Source organism: Protopterus annectens, chromosome 7.part0 (assembly GCF_019279795.1).
Source record: "Protopterus annectens isolate FY-2018-M chromosome 7.part0, PAN1.0, whole genome shotgun sequence".
Classification (NCBI taxonomy): domain Eukaryota; kingdom Metazoa; phylum Chordata; order Ceratodontiformes; family Protopteridae; genus Protopterus; species Protopterus annectens.
The window spans coordinates 516,533,880-516,553,636 of record NC_056739.1 but is presented as its reverse complement, the minus strand read 5'-3'; the positions used below and the strand labels follow the sequence as shown (position 1 = coordinate 516,553,636).

Genomic DNA, 19,757 nt, shown 5'->3' with positions numbered 1-19,757 from the left:
CACACTGATTTGGAGGTAGATTTGGACACTCATACCCCTGAGAGAGGGGTGAGGACAACAATAATATGCTGTGAAGCCAATTAGACCAGATTACATGTGTCCAGTGGACACGTGTGTGAAATGGACAGCTATGTATGGGGCGAGATTTTTTTTTTTTGGGAACAGATTGCCCTTTTTTTAAGGTGAGAGTGGGATGTTGGGGAGGGATAGTAGGTATATTTGGGGAGGTAGGTTGGGTAGGATAACAGACAAGACAGACAAGACAGCATACAGGGGTGATACATGACACATGTGGGGGGTAAACACCTTGGATGGGGAGGAGTGTTTGGAAACTGGAAGCCCATGAGCCCCCTAGTGGAAACAGTGGGACTGAGGTCCCCACCCATGGCAGTCACCAGTGCACCTTCACGGTCCCAAAGGTGGCTGTGCTTGGGGCTGGGTAGGACGGGCAGGCTGACCTTCTACATGTGCCATGCTGCCCTCAAGCTGGCGTAGCAGATCTCCAAACTCCTTGCAGAGCTCATTACGCATCAGACCCCGGATCTGACGATGAGTGACAGTATCCTGTCTGTGCCCACTCACAGGGGGGGCAAGCCCCATCCCCTGAGGCGGTTCCACCTGAAGGTGTTGCAGGACCAGCAGACAAGGAGGTCCAGGGGTGGGCCCCAGATGTGCTGGTGCCCGGTGCCATGGCCAGATGAAGTGGGAGAAGTGGGTCCGCTGGGACCAGCCTTCCCAAACGTATTATGGTGTTTCAGTTTTAAAACATGTGTGGGTTAGTAATAGTCAACACATTCCAGGATTAGGTATAACAGCATGCATAGATATTTCCTTTAACCCAAAACACCAGATATGGAACAGTTGCATAGCAAACAGAACACATGCATATATGGAACCACAGTGGCCATTACAACAGCATGCAGGTACATTGATGGCAGCATGCCACCAGTGTGAGAGTATTTCAACATGGCACATGCATAGAAACAAATTTCAATATTTATCAAACAATAGGACATATGTCCCAACAGTAAATTTAATTGTACACATACCGATTGAGTTGTGTATTTAGTTTATTGTTGCAGATATGGGGGGTGTCAATTAACAACTTATATCCCTGTAGTTCTCATTATTTTCTTAGTCAGTGCTGTGATCTGTACCTTACAGGTATTATTACACTACCCTATGGCCTTAGTATGGAGAGTGGTATGGATGTAGACAACTATATACATGAACTGTGTTTTAACTGCAATATACACCTCTTACCTGGTATACCTGTGGAGGTATTGTTTGTTAACACTACCTGACTGGTTTTACGCATATTCCCAGATTCCAGGTTGATGTAATGCACATGCCTCTCCATCTCTTATTGCACACACACTGGGCATGTCTTGACAACATGCAGTTGAAACTGGGACATATTTTGACTATTGCCCTCATAAACATTTGTTGAGTTGCTACAATGACAGGTTTGTTTTCATAGACATTTTCCAAATATTTACAGGCCTGACAGTCATTTATATGACATTAAATGCTGTCTAAATGTCAGAGATTATCACGGTGATATGTCAGGGGTCAAGTTAACAGGCAGCAGATATGGGCCAATTATCTGGACATTCTAGACAGATCTTTACAGTTGAGGAGTATTATTCTGCATACAGATTACTACCACTCCCAGGATTCGAACCATGGCTGTGTCTGCTAAAAATAAAACAGCGTACATCACAGTTGAGTGTGTTATATAGATATTGCTGTGTATCTTTTTTCTGAATTCTGTCTATACGTCTCCCGTGGTTTTACAATCTGACCTTGTAATTACAACACTCTTATACAGGGTTTCCTAGAAAGTTTTATTATGTAGCACTGTGTGGATGACAGTGATGAGTAATACCTTATTAATCAGAGATACTGCAACACTAACATTGCCATACAGTGCCAGACTAAACAGTACCAGTCCAGGATTTCAATCTTTCATTTCTAGGCACAGTTTTCATATCTGACAGACCTGTGGGGGGAATGTTTGTTAACACTACCTGAATGTTGCCACACATATTACCAGATTCCACATTATTATTATGCACATACGTCTCACTCTGTTACTGCACACACTCTGGTCATAGCTTCACAACATGGGGGTGGAGTTGCAACATACTTTGCTTATTACTCTCATAACACTTTGGTGAGTTGCTAGAGTGACAGGTTTGTTCTTATAGATATATTTCTGGCAGTTATGATGTCTGACAATCAGTTGTATGTCATTATTTGCTGCCTAAACTTCTGGGATCATCCCACTGATTTGCCAGGGGGACAGAGAGACAGGCAGGGAAGAATGGAATGGAAGAAAGAAATAAACTTCTCACATAGTGGATCCTGCAGGTGCACAAAAACAAACTTCTACAAACAGAGATACAATATAACAGTGGATATTAGCAAGGCACAGATTCTAATCAATGCTATTTTTCATTGTAATTTCTATTACCAAAAATCATACCAGCAGTGATTTTCTATAGCCTTACCATGTCTATAATATGTGATTCAGTCATTTGTATTTTAGATTAAATATGTTTTAGATCAATTGTGACTCTGTTTTGCAGATAAAACATGTCATAGATAAAATGTATTACACCCATTCCTAGTCTGACATTGCTCCACCACCCATTCCATGATGCATTGAAGTGCTTAGCTTCTTCAGATTTTCACTAAAGTGCTTCATTACTGGACAACAAAAATAGCCTCAGGTGGCTTTCATTTTTGTTTTTCGATTTGTTTTTGCCAAATCTAAAAATAATTCCTCTATTGTTCCTCAACATACCACTCCACTTCTTTGCTTAAGAATTCTGAAAAAAAAAATAAATAAATAATGGTGAGATAAGGACCCCAAATCAGGAATAATGTTAAAATATTACTCTAATTCACTGTAGAAGTTATTAGAACAGCATGTTTTGCATCAAAATCCATATTCTGAGCAATAAGTAACATGAAACTCTAATAAATGGCATTATAGGCTTACTGACTATAATTCTCAATGATTTACCAGAAAAATAAAAAAAAATTACTTAGGGCAAAATAAAATACCCAACACACTAGTAATAGGTGACTCTATAGTCAGGCACAGTGATGTCCCACTCAATAGGCTGAACAAGGAGAAGGTTACTGTTAGCTGCCTGTCAGGTGCCAGGATTCGCCACATAACACAAGCACTCAGGTCACTCCAGAACAAGTACAAATACAACTCTGTCATTGTCTATGTTGGTGTGAATGACCTGAGCCATACCTCCCTGGACTACATGAAAAGAGACATGGAAGAGCTCTCTGATCACGTAGCCCAGGCCAGTATGACCCTGACTCTGAGTAGCATCCTGCCCTCACCAAGAATGATACCACGGTATAAAGAAAAAATGATCAATTTCAACAATTGGCTAAGCTTCTGGTGTCATTCAAAGGGGATCGAGTGTCTGTCAGCCTGAGATGACATGCTCGACAAGCCACGCTGCTTCGCTAGACACAGCTTGCACCTGTCACCCTTAGGCTTTTGAATACTGGCCAAGGCTCTTGTCACCCCCATAGTGCCTTTTTTAAGCAAGGCTCAAAAGACAAACCCACTACCGTAAATAGCTCAAGTAACAAAAAACTGAGGGTAATGCTACTCAACGCCAGAAGTCTAAACCTCAAAATGCATGCACTCGAGGCACTCCTCAGCATGGAGAAAATCGATATCTGTGCAGTAACAGAAACCTAGTTTAAGACTCCAGAGAGCACCCCAGCACTACCAGGCTACAACTCATGCCATATATTTCGGCCACAAAACCCGGACCGAAATACAAAAGGCAGGGGTATATCCATATTCATGAAGGATATCCACACCTCCAGGTTAGTGGCACAGCACGATGCTTCAGAGATCATCCATGTGCAACTAACAACGGGCAGAACTGCAATTCAAATTGTAGCTTGTTACAGATCACCCACCATGTCCCAGGACCCCCATTCTGCATTTCTGGAAACACTGGGAAACATAAAGGTCCTACCAAACACCCTGATATTGGGTGATTTCAATTGCCCAAACATTAACTCAGGGAACTACTCAAGTACTAACTCCCTTGCCTAACGTTTCCTAGAATTTGTAAACTCAAATGCCCTGGATCAACTGGTGAACACCCCCACCAGAGATGACAACATGTTGGACCTGGTCATCACCAACATGGGTGACCGGTGTTCCACACCGGAGGTCAACCCCTCGCTGGTTAGATCTGACCATAAACTAATCACTCTGGATATCCACATTCTGCCCCCACCCCCAGTCAAAGAAACCACCGTGAAAAACTTTTCAAAAGCAAACTTCACGTTACTTAAGACCGAGGTGGAAAGTTTCAAATCCCCCATCCTAAAGGATAACCCTGCCCAAGCTGCAAAATCCTTTACTAATGCACTCTATGGGCACCTACAAGAATGCATGGATCATGCTATCCCAAGAAAAACCAAGACTCACTCCTCCAAAAAAAGGAAACCAGTCTGGTGGACCCCTGCCATAAACAAGCTATACAATAGAAGGAGGGAACTAGTACAGAAAAGAGTAAAATCCCAAGAAGGGATGACATCCCTGATTAGTATCAGCAAGAAACTACAAACCCTCATAAAATCATCCAAGGCTAGCTTCAAAAGAAAAATTGCCAAGGACTACAAAGAACCACAAGGCATTCTTTGGCTATGTCAAGAATCTAAGTGGCAATTCTCAGATCTGCTCGGAATTAATGCAGAATGGCACAAACTACACTAAACTGACCAATAACGCCAACATCCTGGCAGACAGGTTCAGTGCAAACTTCACCCCCTCCCACCCCCAAAAATGCCCATAACCATACCAGAAGAATGTAGTGCCCCTGAAATCACAGACACTCAGGTTAAAACAGCCCTCTCCAAAGCCAAAAACACAGCATCAATGGGACCGGATGGTGTCCCAGGCTGTGTCCTACATGAGCTCAAAGATGAACTAACCCCTCCCCTAAACACACTGTTCAAACTCAGCCTCTCCACAGGCTACATGCCCATAGAGTGGCACACAGCAATGGTTATTCTGCTCCACAAAGGTAGAGCCACAACAGACCTGAGGAACTATCGCCCTATGAGCCTGACTAGCTTGGTCTGCAAGGCTATGGAGCGCATCATCATGGATCTCATTAACAGAGACACTGGGAACCTCCAAATACTGGACCCTACCCAGTTCAGCATTGTTAAGGGCAGATCATGCCTCCTATACCTGGTGAATTTCTTTGAGACAGTTATCAAGGCTATAGATGAGGGAAAGGTGGTCCACACAGCCTACCTAGACCTCGCAAAGGCCTTTGACAACATTCCCCATTCTGGTATTATAGACAAGCTCACCAGCCTAAACATAAACCCCTATGTCATGAGATGGGTTGCCAACTGGCTCATGGACAAAACCCACATGGTAAGAGTTGCTGGAGCTAGGTCTGACTCTAAACTGGTTACAAGTGGCATTCCCCAGGGCTCAGTCCTGGGACCCCTCCTGTTCGGCATAAACTTCTCAGAGGTACAGGCAAGCACAGCAGGACTACGGCTGACCAGGTTTACAGATGACTGCAAACTAGGGGCTATAATTGACCCTCCGGCTGACACAGACATCCTCCAAAAGGGTCTCACTGACACAGATACCTGGTGTCAAAATCATGGCCTCAAGTTAAATGCCAAAAAGTGCATAGTCATCCCCTTTGGAAAAAACAAAGTACCCACAAACTACCACATAGTTGGTAGCCCCCTAAATACAAAAGATGTAATAAGAGATCTGGGGACCCAAGTAGATAGTAATATCTCCTTTGGTAATCACATTGCCAAAGTGGTTAGAAAATCCTTCTATGTGGCCCACCTAATCACAAAAGGGTTTGCATCCAGATCAAAAGAGGTCAATGTGCCCCTCTACGCATCACTCATCAGACCCATCATAGAGTATAATGCCCCATTTGAGATGTACCTTACAAGTCACCTGTAACAGCTGGAAATACCACAGAAGTACCTCACCAAGAGGATCAATGGCCTCAAACAGATGCCCTTTGCAGCTCGACTGAAGAAACTCCAGCTGTACTCAGTTGCATACTGCCTACTCAGAGGTGATCTCTGCCTGACATACAAGGCCATGTCCAACCTAGACTTGATGGACATGCTCCACCTAAAGAAAACCATATCCTCTCGAGCCACATGCTCTAGGGATCTAAACCTCACCACAACAATAAATAGGATATGCTGGAGGGATAGATTCCTGTCTCAGTGACTTCCCATGCGCTGGAACAAGATTCCAGTCTACATTAGGCAGAGCTCCTCATTAACGCTCTTCAAGAGAAACCTTGACGAGTGGATGGGAAACAGAAAGTTTACCCCGGGGATCACTTCAGTGGCTCTGCTGGACAGAGGCACAAGGAACTAATCTAAGGGGGCAGCGAAAGCCAACACATTCCAGCTAGGCTTATAAATGCCTTTGGGCAAATAGCCTTGTACCTACCTATGAACCTATGAACAAAATGCTGGGCAAAAATATGAGGCAAAATCAGGGTAAAGACAAAGGTGTATTCCTCAATTCCCTCTTTTAGTGTACCAACTGTAGTTACTTCAACACTTTCCGCATATTTCTGATTTTTCAACAATTATCACATATTCTTTCTTGTGCTTAACCAAATGGTGTGTGCCTTACTGCTTAAATACATTCTATCATCTAAATCTGAGTACTGGGTTAAATTTCACCAATTTGCTTTTAAAGTTACTGGGAAATAGCCCTCTACAATCAGTATATACTATTCTGTCTAGAAGAGTCCCTGTGATAAGAAAAATCCTCCCTAAGACTGGCACAACTGTTGTGTTCATTGTTATGGCGAGGAACTTAACACCCAACAGTCACACATTTGCTATGTTATTTTTCAACATTGAAATGGCAAAGCAATCCAGAGAAAGTTTTTTATTTCTTTCTCTTTGTCTTTCTAAAGACAAGAAGAGCTAGGCTTCTCAATCTCATTTCCCTAAAAGTTTTTGATAGCGTAGACAGCTATGACAGTGATGGTACTAAAAATGTCTTTAGCCCCTCCTGGCAAACAGTATAAGCAGAATTATCAGTTTCAGTTACTGTTAGTACAATACTGAGAGTTGTTAGGTTGAGAGCAAGGTGAGTGGAATCCTTTGAAGTCAATGGTAATAACCGGTCTGCAGCTATTCAGTGTAAAGGTTATTTGTGTGTGAGGCACATGTTACTCAAAACTTGATGCAATAGGAGAAATTTTCTGCAGCTGTTAAATATAACTTTCTTGTGTATTAATTGGAGACAGTCAGACATATTATGAGACCATACCCCTGGCCATCACAAACTTGTTGGTGGCATTGGATGAATTATATGCTCATTCATTTCCCCCTAAAAAGTTTAATGAGCATTAACACTGCAAAGTTAGACCTGCTCCTTACACTACTCTGTTTCTAAGTGCAACAAGCAGAATTAAAATCTCAGTAAACAAAAAACAATTAAAGTGACTGAAACTGAATCTTATTCATCCCCTATTCTATACATGCTACAATCAAAAAACTCTGTCAAACTTTTGAGATCTTGTTGAAGACAGTGAAACTTTTCAGATAATTCATTTTAAACCTACTAATCCAAGAGCATCTCCATGCATCTACTTTTCATTCCTGATTTAGATTATAACAGGCTAGCAGCAATCTTGTTGCAGGCTAAGGGGAGACTGTCCATAACCCTTTCCTTCCCTCTTTAGTTGGGGTTATGGAACACTTAGTAGGCTTTTCACCTAAAACAAAAACACAAAAAAAAATGTTTCAAGCCAGGCCTACTATATACTATGCCAGTTTCAGTTTCAGCAATGCCAGTATTAACCCTTTTCACACTGACTTTGATACCTGGGACAATGCCAGAGGTGAGGAAAACTCTGATACCTGGGCCAATGCCAGAAGTGTGAAGAACTTTAATATCTGGGACAATGCCAAAAGTGTGAAGAACTTTTATACCTTGGTCAATGCCAGACTTGTGAATATGATATCATCTCCATATACCTCAGCATCGTTTGCTCCACCATTTATTGCTCAAGTTGGAGATGCCCACATAAGGCATGCTGGTTTATCAGATGCCGACAAGTAGAATCTAACTCTGCAGATAGCCACAGTCCATCCCATGCAAAATGAGCCCAGAATAACAGACCATTTTGGGAAGCATGGTTGAGCATTCTCCAGATTTTTCTTGAGATTGTTAAAATAACTTGTGCACATGATGGATCTTCAGCTAGATCTTACTCATAAAATGCATCCATTACAAAGATAGTTACTAGGTGGTTCTGTTAAGAAGAACTGTTATAACAATCAACTGTTCTCCCTTTTTACTTTATCCAGACATTTGCAGTTTTTAAAATTGCAACAGAAATGAATAATTTCTAAGTTAGGGTTCAGTTAAAGCTCATGAAGTCAGTATTGCTTCAATCTTATGTGTTTACTACAAGTATTCTCTGCACCAGAAACATTATGAAGAACTGCATTTTCCTGTAGTACATATGGAGTTTTATGATTTGATGACAAATATAAGTGTGATGCCCCCCCACTGCTACCAATATGTGATGGCCACCACTGCCACTGATATGTGACATCCACACTCTGGGCCAGTAATCAAGGAGCTTGAATCCTCACTACTGACACTGGAGAGGGATGTGCACTTAGAATACAAATGGATACACTCAGTATTTCCAGATGCAGACCTCTCTGCATTAACCTCGATTTCCCTTAAGAGCACACAGGGAACAAATTCAGCCCAGGGTCTGGATTTCTCTATACCTGTCTCCCTCCAGGTCCCCAATAAGACTCCCAACTGGTACAGCTGTAGGGTTTGGTCCCCAGCCTAGTATCCAAGCCAAGTCCTCCAGCACCCTGTCTGTAAACCCAGTGCTTTGTGTCCCTGCCCCAAGCAGCTGACACACACACACACACACACACACACACACACACACACACACACACACACACACACACACACACACACACACACACACACTCACACACTCACACACTCACACACACACACACACACACACACACACACACACACACACCTGGGAAAAGCTGGTACAGATTTACCTGCTGTGCCCCCTTCTGCCCAGAGTATGAGGTAGTTATCATTGCCACCAGACACTCAACAGTCAGCTACTCTAAGGCCCTTAACAAAGAGTGTCCAATTATACTGTGTAATATTAATGCTAATACAAATGGTAGTAGCTGACCAAGATTGTTAGGTCTACTGGAATAGCCCACACAGTGTCACCAAATAAATATTAGTAGTCTCGAAGGCTAGATACTTTCTACAAGGACCAGCCACAATAAAGGTTTTAAATGTATTTAATAATAAATAATAAAAGAACATGAACATATTGAATATATATTTACAGTAAACCACAGGCTTCAAATCACATAAAATATTGAAATTAATGTTGATGGACAGACTCATACAAATAAAGAAAAACACTCTCTAAACTAAGCTTCACTATATTCTTGACTGAATCTAAAATAATTTACTGTTCCATAATGACTTAATTGGAAAAGGCAAGATGAAATACATGAGCAGTCTTTCAAGACAGGCCCCAGAACAGAATACTCTATACTCTGAGATTTCTCTTTGTAATATCTAAAATATAATTTTCAAGAAGGCTGGCAGAATGACCTCATCTGGTCAACTGATTTTAAGTTAAAATATATACTCACATATAAACCTATATAAAATGCATGTTTATATATAAATATTAGTAGCTAAAATTTTATTTTGTCTAAAAGTCCTATTCTTTACAACGGGTTTTATACAAATCCTATCATTCAAGCCCTTTCCTTTATTACCCCTCATTCTTATAATCCATTTTAATTCCAAATTCTCCACCTGATTTTCTATGTCCCCACCATGGACATCTTCATATACAACCTGTAACACCTTGAACTTAAAATTATGTTCTGTGCTATGTGTTGAGACATGTTTAGCCAAAGCATTACTTTGTATTGAATTATTAATACTGTAAATGTCCTCACGGATCCTATCCCGAAGTCTACAATCCATCTTCTGAATATAAAAACTGCAACAGAGCTGACACATGGCCAAGCAGACTATATGCATAGTATCACAACTAGCTCTGGCATGGATTTTTATAAGTTTCCCGGTGTCAGGATGCTTAAATGCATCAGTAGGATCTATAAACTTACACCAATTGCATTTAGAGAAAGGGAACGTACCATATATAGTGCTGGATCTACTATTTTGGACTGTGGTTTTTGGATAACAGAGCATCCATTTTAAGTTCTTTTTATTTTTTTATGTAAATTTAGATTTGTTCCCTACTATTGAGATCACATTGTTGTCTAAAGCCAATATTGGCCAATTTTTCTTTATAACTTCTTCTATCTGATGTATGCTACTATAGTAAGTTATAGGTACTCTTAATTGGCTATCTATTTTCTTCTTTACAGGTTGTACTGACCATGGGCCTTCTGAATAATAGGGTTTACCCCTATTATTTCGTGTCCATTATGTACTTTGTATAGCTGTATCTATTTCATGTGCTTTATAGCCCCTCTGCTTAAGCATAGCCTGTATAAGATCAATTTCTTTAATAAAATCTGAATCATTAATGTTCAGTCTAGATGCTTGCAGCCCTTGATTACTAACTATGTTGCAATGAATATGTGGGGGTCGCATACTCCTATGGAGACAGTTGTTCCTATAACAACTTTTTCTATATGTTTTCGTAGACAACTGAGGAAGGGGGTAGTTGAATCTAAAAATTCATGGAATTTTAAAAGTGTATATTCATCACCTTCCCATAGCAAAAAGAGATCATCTACAAACCTGCAGTAGAAAATAAGCTCCTTAAATGTGTTAATGATAAAATTATTCTCCCAGTAAGCCATAACAATATTGGCATAGCTATTGGCACTGGAAGTGCCCATAGCAACGCCTTTCTGTTGCCAATACAACAGCCCATTGAAGATGAAGACATTCTCAAGGATGGTTTCCATAGAAAGACATATCAATTCAATGCATGGGCCAGTGAACTTGCTATTCTTAGACAGATACTCTTTCAAATATTCAGTACCAACATCATTCGGTATACACCAAAATATAAGTATCACATGTTGAAAAGCACTTGAGAAGTGTACTTAGTACTAATCAATATGTACTGAATGACGCAAAGAACATTCTAAGTGATTTATATGCCTTTCTAGGACATAGAAAATGTGATACTTATATTTTGGCGACCTTAGATGTGCAATCACTTTTTACTTTCTATACCGAATGATGTTGGTATTGAGTATTTGAAAGAGAATCTATCTAATAATAGCAAGTTCACTGGTCCATTCATTGAATTGATATGTCTTTTTATGGAAACCATTCTCGAGAACAATGTTTTCATCTTCAATGGGCTGTTGTATTGGCAACAGAAAGGCTAAGCTATGGGCACTTCCAGTGTCAATAGCTACGCCAATATTGTTATGGCTTATTGGGAGAATAATTGTATCATTAACACATTTAAGGAGCTTATTTTCTACCGCAGATTTAGAGATGATCTCTTTTTGCTATGGGAAGGTGATGAATATACATTTTTAAAATTCCATGAATTTTTAGATTTAATTACCCCTTCCTTAAATTCACACTAAATTATTCAAGAAATTCCATCAATTTCCTTGATGTAACGGTTTTCAAAACTGAGAGACAATATTTGTCTACAAAAATGTGCAGAAAAAGTTGTTATAGGAACTATCTCCATAGTAGGAGTATGCGCCCCCCACATATTCATTGCAACATAGTAATCAAGGGTTGCAAGCATCTAGACTGAATGTTAATGATTCAGATTTTATTAAAGAAATTGATCTTATACAGGCTATGTTTAAGCAGAGGGGCTATAAAGCACATGAAATAGATACAGCTATACAAAGTACATCATGGACATGAAATAATAGGGGTAAACCCTATTATTCAGAAGGCCCATGGTCAGTACAACCTGTAAAGAAGAAAAGAGATAACCAATTAAGAGTACCTATAACTTACTCTAGTAGCATACATCAGATAGAAGAAGTTATAAAAAAAATGGCCAATATAAGCTGTAGACAAGAATGTGCTCTCAATAGTAGGGAACAAACCTAAATTTACATATAAAAATAAAAAGAACTTAAAACGGATGCTCTGTTATCCAAAAACCATGGTCCAAAATAGTAAATCCAGCACTATATATGGTATGTTCCCTTGCTCTAAATGCAATTGGTGTAAGTTTATACATTCTACTGATGAATTTACGCATCCTGACACCGGAAAACTTATAAACATCCATACCAGAGCTAGTTGTGATACTATGGATATAGTCTATTATAGCAGTGTGTCAGCTCTGTTGCAGTTTTTATATTCGGAAGATGGACCGTAGACTTCGCGATAGGATCCGTGAGCACATTTACAGTATTAATAATTCAATACAAAGTAATGCTTTGGCTAAAAATGTCTCAACACATAGCAGAGAACATAATTTCAAGTTCAAAGTGTTACAGGTTGTATATGAAGATGCCCGTGGTGGGGACATAGAAAATCAGGTGGAGAATTTGGAATTAAAATGGATTATAAGAATGAGGGGTAATACAGGAAAGGGCTTGAATGATAAGATTTGTATAAAACCTGTTCTAAAGAATAGGACTTTTAGATTAAATAAAATTTTAGCTACTAATATTTATATATAAACACATGTATTTTATATAGGTTTATATGTGTGTATTTATTTTAATATATATATATATATATATATATATATGTATATATATATATATATATATATATATATATATATATTTCACATGCATTTTAAGTATAGTATATACATGCTTATAGTATTTCTACATGTGTTGCAACTTTAAATTCTAATTCATGAATTAATTGCATGATTATATGTGTTTTCTGATTGGTTGTTCTTATTTTAAAATAAAGTGATGTCAATTGATTCTTGTGTCTGTGGAAGCGGCTTGGATAGCCGTGAAAGCACTAACACAAAAAAATATATTTTTATGTTACCTTACTCTTTGGTTTGTTGTACCTGGCATTTTGGATCTACATTTTAGCTGGTTTTGTGGTGTTATTTCTTGGTACTGCATTAATTCCTATGGTGGGACTTTGTTGTTATTTTCTACAGTATATTAAGATTTACCCACAGTTCGTGTGGTTTAATCATGAGGGTGAAGCCCAAGTGATTAAATAAAGCCAACCATGGGTAACTCTTAATATACCATACCACTGAGTCAGTTATTGCTATTATACAATGACATTATTTAAGAAAAAAAAACTTACTTTTCTTAAATAATGTCTGTATAATGGAGCTGTGCTGTCTTTCCGTGGCTGGTACATATCCTGTTGCCTTTTTTATGTACTGCACATGCGTATGGGACTTGCATCCCCATGCATACCCAGTACATCAGTGCTTTAGAAAGGAAGCAATGGAGAAAAGGTCTCCATTGATCAGTTTTTCTTTTCTTTTTTTTTTAAATAAAAAAAAAAAAAAAAAAAAAAACAGTTTTGGAGAGTTCAGGGATCGGAGAGAGAATGGAGGAAATACAAGGAAAATCAGATATGTGTCTTAAGTTTTGAATAATGTCCAGATTTCAGATTTTATTTCTTTTTTTTGTAAAAAAAAAAAAGTTAAAGTTATAGTGTATACCAATGGAAAAAAGTCCAGGTGACTGGAACTTTTTCCATTGGTTTATACTCAGATTTACAATGGGCACGCTGATTGGGCTGACCAATCAACGTGCTAATTTTGGAATATTAATGGCCAGTCATTGTGTAATATAATAATAATATACAGTGAGAAAAATCAAGCACAGTGCAGAAAAATAATATCCAAAACTGAAGTTTTACTAATCACACTAAAACATCTTGTAGAATATTATAAATATATACCAAAATTTGCTCTCTGACACCTGACTGATTAAGTATTCTGTAGTATACATGTCATACAGAAATGAAAAATACCAGACACAGATGTCCAAAATAGAATACTTTTGAAACCCTGAATAAACAGAATTTATTTATGCATGCATTCTTTCTTAACTAGGTAAGTGGACTAGTCGAAAGACCCTTTTCAGCCATTACCCTAGTCAATAGAGCAAAGACAATTACAAACAAAAAATGCATTACATGCAGAAAATATCACACAAGGTGCACTATAAAGAAAAACAGACAGTTACAGCAGAATAGAAGCTGCAAAAGGAAATTTAAATACAGCTATGCTTCAGTAAGGTTTACCAGAAAAGAGTTTACTAGAGCTGTTACTAAAGGGATATATGTGAATTACTTGAACTACAGACAGTATTCTGCAAGAACTCAATAATGACTGAATGAAGAATGAAGAGGCATTATAGACAGATAGATATCTTCACTTAATGTGCCCCCTGTACATAAATATACCAGATCCATGATTTCCCAAGGGATGACCAGTGGAAGGCTTCATACGACATGTTAGTCCAGCATGCATGGTGTATAATGAGCAGCTGCAAGAATGAAAACTTGAGAACTGAGTGGAAATGGAAGACAGTACTATAATTTGGGGAGTGGTGGTTGCTGGGCTTTGTGATAAAATGGCAGTTTGAAATGTCAGTGGTAGCAGACTGTCCTTGTGGTCGAACTTGTGCTTTTCCTTCCTTATGCTTCTGGACCACTTCTCAAGAGTATATTAATAAATCAGTCTGGATTCTTGGGATTGGCCAGTTGTTCGTGGTATGTCTGATGTCTGGGAACCTGATTTCCTTTCATCAGACTGCTACTAGTACAGAAGAGGTGTACTGAGTCGTATGAACCAATTGCAGTAACTCAGGTTTAGTTCTGCTGATAGCACTGAATATGAAGGCCTAGTAAAGATAATATACAGGACAGGTTCTGTTTGACAATGCCGACTATAAGGGGTTAATAAAGATAGTATACCGGAAGAGTTCTGGTTAACTGCTCTTAATTTATACACAACTAAGCTTGGCTAAGCATTTCACTGTCTATTGACAAGTGTAGAATACAGAGTCCGTGTAGCTGGTGAACTTACTTTTCGGGTCTTATAAAGTTACACTGATACATGCATACAGAATATATGCTTTTCCATTTTAGAGTCTTACCAGCTCAGTGAGCCATGTAATGCATCCCACTCTGAATGCTTTCATGTGTTGCCAACCAGATCATAGTCTACACCCTAAACCAAATATTTAACCCTGTTAGCTCTTCCCCTTTCCTCAGTTACTGGTCTCATGCACAAACAGTAAGAGTAAGGGTTAACCTCCCATCAAAACAGTACAATCTGTAGCCCCTTTCATAAAATATCATAGTGTGTACTAATCCCCAAATTGCACTCATTTGTTTTTGTATTTATTTATATTGATTGCATTTGTTTACTGCAATGGTGCAGCTGGGTAGGAAAGCTCCCCCTTTTCAGTGGAGTCCTGGGACAAAAGCAAACATCATTGTTTACTGCATAAACAATAAATGGCATCATTGTTTTTGCTTCCTTAAATACGTTGTTTGTAATTGCATTAGTGGTAGTGTTTAGCCTGCAGATATTACGTGTAATATGCTATTGGCAGAAAGATGTGACAGAGTAACGTTTTTAAACTTCTGCAAAATTTGCAGAAAAAAAATTACCATTTTGTTAAGCTTAAATGGTTACATATCATTATTTACTTATTTGTTTATCAGACTAAAATCAACTTCATCACAGATGCTGCATTTAGTGCTGACATAGTTGCTTTTTGTCTATTTCATCAGCTTAATTAGAATCATTAACTACATAAATAAAAGCAAAGTGAATCAAACTGATAGCTACATGACGCACTTTGCTAGAACTTGTAACCTTAGCAACAGGTGGTTCTGCGAGCTCTCTACCTTATGGGACCGGAGGAAATGGTAGAAAAAAGAAGAGTTTATCTCACACTACATTTCCAGGAAATGCAACATTAATTTAAACCTATTAACTTCATCTTCAGTAAACAAGCTCAGATTTGTAGACATGAGGAAGGGTACATTAGTTCTGCGCAAAGCAAAGCATTTTTCAGCAGTGCATGCTAAAGTTATTTTTGAGTAATGTACTACTGAATTGTACATGCTCTTTAAATTTTCTACATACATTTGGGAAAAAAAATGTCTCCAGCATCACATATTATTCTTCCTGTTAAATCAAACCAGTTAGGTCAGTACTGTATAAGTGCTCTAACATTATGATAAGTGATTAATAAAACTGGTCCTTTAATTAATTTTAAAACAAAACATACAGGCGTGACCATTTAGTTCAAAGGTAAACTGGTTTAATTGAATCTGTAGAACACAACATTGTGCAAACTCTGGATCAGGAATCAGGTTCTGCTGATTATAAAAGGTAACTTACATTACAGTGTGAGTAACTCTCTCTTTTAGCACTAGTAAACCAGGGATGCCTATATTTATATGACATATACAGTATCTAATGAATATTAGTTTGTGTATACGGTAGTCCTTAAAATAAAAGCAACTTTTATGTAATTATATGTTGGGTTGCGCTGAATGCAAAGATTTGTACAAGTTATGCTTTATCTTCACCTGTCATGTATTGGCAACAACTCTACATTTATCTTTTATACTGATTTTTTTAAGAAAATGCATTTGCTTTCATTTCATGTTTGCTTTCTCAGCTTTTTGTGACTACTGAATCAATGCACATTTCCCTAAATTTCAGGGGAAGTTTATTTTTACATGTTATGAAGAGAACACTAGGCCAGAGCTGAAATGATTTGACATTGGATGATTATAACTGATGAGCCAATATTTTTGCCAAAATGCATCTCTTGTTTATTTTTAGTTTCTATGTTTTGCATGCCTCTTTGCTTCTTCCTACTTTGAACACAGAACAATACCATGTGAGTCACAACTGTATGTTCCTCCTGCTGAAGCAAGACCCTCTATTCTGTTCTTTGTGAGAAGTATGCATTTCAGTTTTTTCACTTGTTCGTTTGTAAATAAGCAAGTGAGTTACATAATAATGACTAACAAAGTATTTTGAGGTTGCCACTCAGAGAGCAAAAACAGAGAAATAATTAACAACACTAGATCCATTATTAAAAATAAACAGTTCACAGCACTGAGTACCCTGGAAGAGCAGATCAGTGAGCCAGAATGGATTTTATACAACCGCAGTCATCAACTGATGCATACAAATGCTGTTTGTTTACTGTGTGACCTTGGACTATTCTAGTACAATCCCTGTTGCATTAGTAATTTTTGAACCTTATTCTCAATGGGCTTTAAGGGCAACAATGAAAAAATAGTTAAAAACAGTATAAAATGGTAAGCACAAGCAGTTTTTTTTTTACTTTAAGAACACCTTGTTTTTAATAGATTATTTAAAGTGTTGTACTTAAACATTTCAGTAATGCATCAAATGAGCTTAGAAGAGAAACAGAAAAACAAAACCACAGTTTTAATGTACATTTTATTATTTAGATATTTGTTTGCATCTTTTTCAGAATTAAACCCCCCCATGTTTTGTTCCTGTCATCAACTGCAGTAGGAAGCTTTTTTAAAGGAATAACTGCAAAGATGCTCAAAGAAGGTAGATGGTCAGGGTCTCCAAAGATCAGTCCACAAGGATATTGCTGGGGGTCAGCATCTCCAAGGGCCAGTCCACAAGGATATTGCTGGGGGTCTGGATCTCCAAGGGTGAGTCCACAAGGATATCGAATGGATATAATTCGATCACCAACCTATCAAAGACAACTCAGTGAAAGTTATGAGGATAGGATTGAGCGGCGGCATCAAAATCGTGAATATCTACGTGCTCGTCGGAATATAACAACATGTCGCAGCCACAGAAAATCCTGGAATAATGAACTTGAGGAAAAGGTACAAAATCTGAGACAAGAAGAGTTTTTGAAAAGAAGGAATTTAACACCAGCGAAAGAAGTAGATAAAAGTGATTCTCCTAGGCTATTCAAACAACGGAGGATAGAAACAACAGCAGCTTCTGGGAAAGTAGGTGTTACAAGTTTTGAATAAGTTTTATTAGAAAGCATCTGTATGCATTTTTAAAAGTCACAGATCACAGAGAAAAGAGTTACACTGATGTATCAAGCTGGGTTTGTTTTGTGTTAACAATTTACTGTACTTGTTTTGTTCACTGTTAAGGCTCATGTAGTCCCTGTTTTCAAAACTGACTTATAGTAGCACAGGTGATGGACTTGATTAGATCTGAGTGGCCTGAAGGTTTTGATGAAATCAACATACTATTCTTTCTTTGGGACTCATAATCTTTAAACTGTGTTATTTGATTTTAGCCCTACCCAGAGATGCAAAATTTCCTGTTACACATCAATTCCTGTTGTTGGTGGACAATAAAAAATTAGACACCTGAAATAAAGAGATACTTGAATTTTACATTTGAAATGACAATAGACATGCTTTTATTGAATGACCCACCAAATCAATTATGTTACAAGCCAATTAAGATTCAGTCAAACTGTATGCAAGAAGCCTGGCTTAGAAACTTCTGAACCTTAATGAACAACCAATCTTTCATCAATGTCTCACCTGAAGGTACGTCACCTTTACAGCACACCAGAATCACCATTTGTGTGATACCAGGTTGAGGCAATTCTTTTTCCTTTTAAAATTCCTTATGAGCAAGCCCTGTCTCCTCCACCAGGGTGGCAATTGATTGATTAAAAGAAATATTTTACCCAATCCCACCTCCAGAAATCTGATCTACCAAACCCAGTTTCTACACCAGCTTACCTGCTACATCATGGCCTTCTTATCCCAGGAAGCAAGCATCTGAAACCTTTAGAAATATTAATTCCCTTTTGACCACAGATGCAATCACCCTCCATGAATAAGCAAGCGCTTATGTATACTTACTTAAATCGACTGACTGGTGGGTGACTGCCTAAACTGCTTGATACTGTGTTGATAAGGCAATAAACATCTGCAATCCACTTAATAAAGATCTGCTTATCCTTACCATGAAGATTATTCCACTTTCAGACAACATTATCAACACATTCTAATATGTTTCACCATGCAATATCCCACTTATACTGCACTTCTGCCTTCCTACCTTCTTCCTCCCTTCAGGTTGTGTGATCCTGTTTTTCCCCACCAACAAATGCAGGCTTGTAACAAGCTCTGTGTAGACAATGATTTCAGTCACAGATGGTGGTGTTCTACCTTTTTTGTTCTATAATGTTTACTTACTCATAACCAAATATATCTCAGAGAAATATGTGTGTGTATGCTCTTAGAAACTGTAGCAAGAAAAAGAATGTGATGAAGTTACCCTGTGCAGTCCCTTTACCCACTTTCTTATGCATATCCTCTCATTCTGGTGCTGTGCTTTGGTAATAGCTGGCCTTTAAACACAACACTCCTCTTCCTTGATAGAAGGTCTATCATGTTTTTAGACCCACTAGCAATTGTGTGTGTGTGGGGGGGGGGGGGTCAGTATTTGTCAAGGATGTCATCATCTCATGACAGATTCCTTGGGACATCACATGTGAACTCTTATATGTCCAAAACACCATAAACAAGTCTAATTACCACTTCATAGCTAGTTCTAGAACACCCTCTGTGCCCCCTTTTGAGCATGATAACTATCATAACATAAGAATGTGTTTTTAGTGAGCAGTGTTTGCCAACTGACAACAGTGCAATGACTTTACTTTAAGTGAACTTGTAGAGTTGCCGTTTTTGCACT

General features: G+C 38.4%; 1 protein-coding gene across 4 annotated transcripts in view; it reads left to right on the top strand.

The window, feature by feature from the left end:
* TRAF3IP3 (TRAF3 interacting protein 3) overlaps positions 1-19,757 on the top strand; it is a 967,079-nt gene that overhangs the window by 55,338 nt on the left and 891,984 nt on the right. For all 4 annotated transcript variants that reach the window (XM_044077128.1, XM_044077127.1, XM_044077126.1 and 1 more), the window contains exon 2: positions 17,536-18,040. In XM_044077128.1, coding sequence (XP_043933063.1) covers positions 17,609-18,040 — 432 coding nt within the window. In that variant the 5' untranslated portion in view covers positions 17,536-17,608. The remainder of the gene's footprint in view (positions 1-17,535; positions 18,041-19,757) is intronic.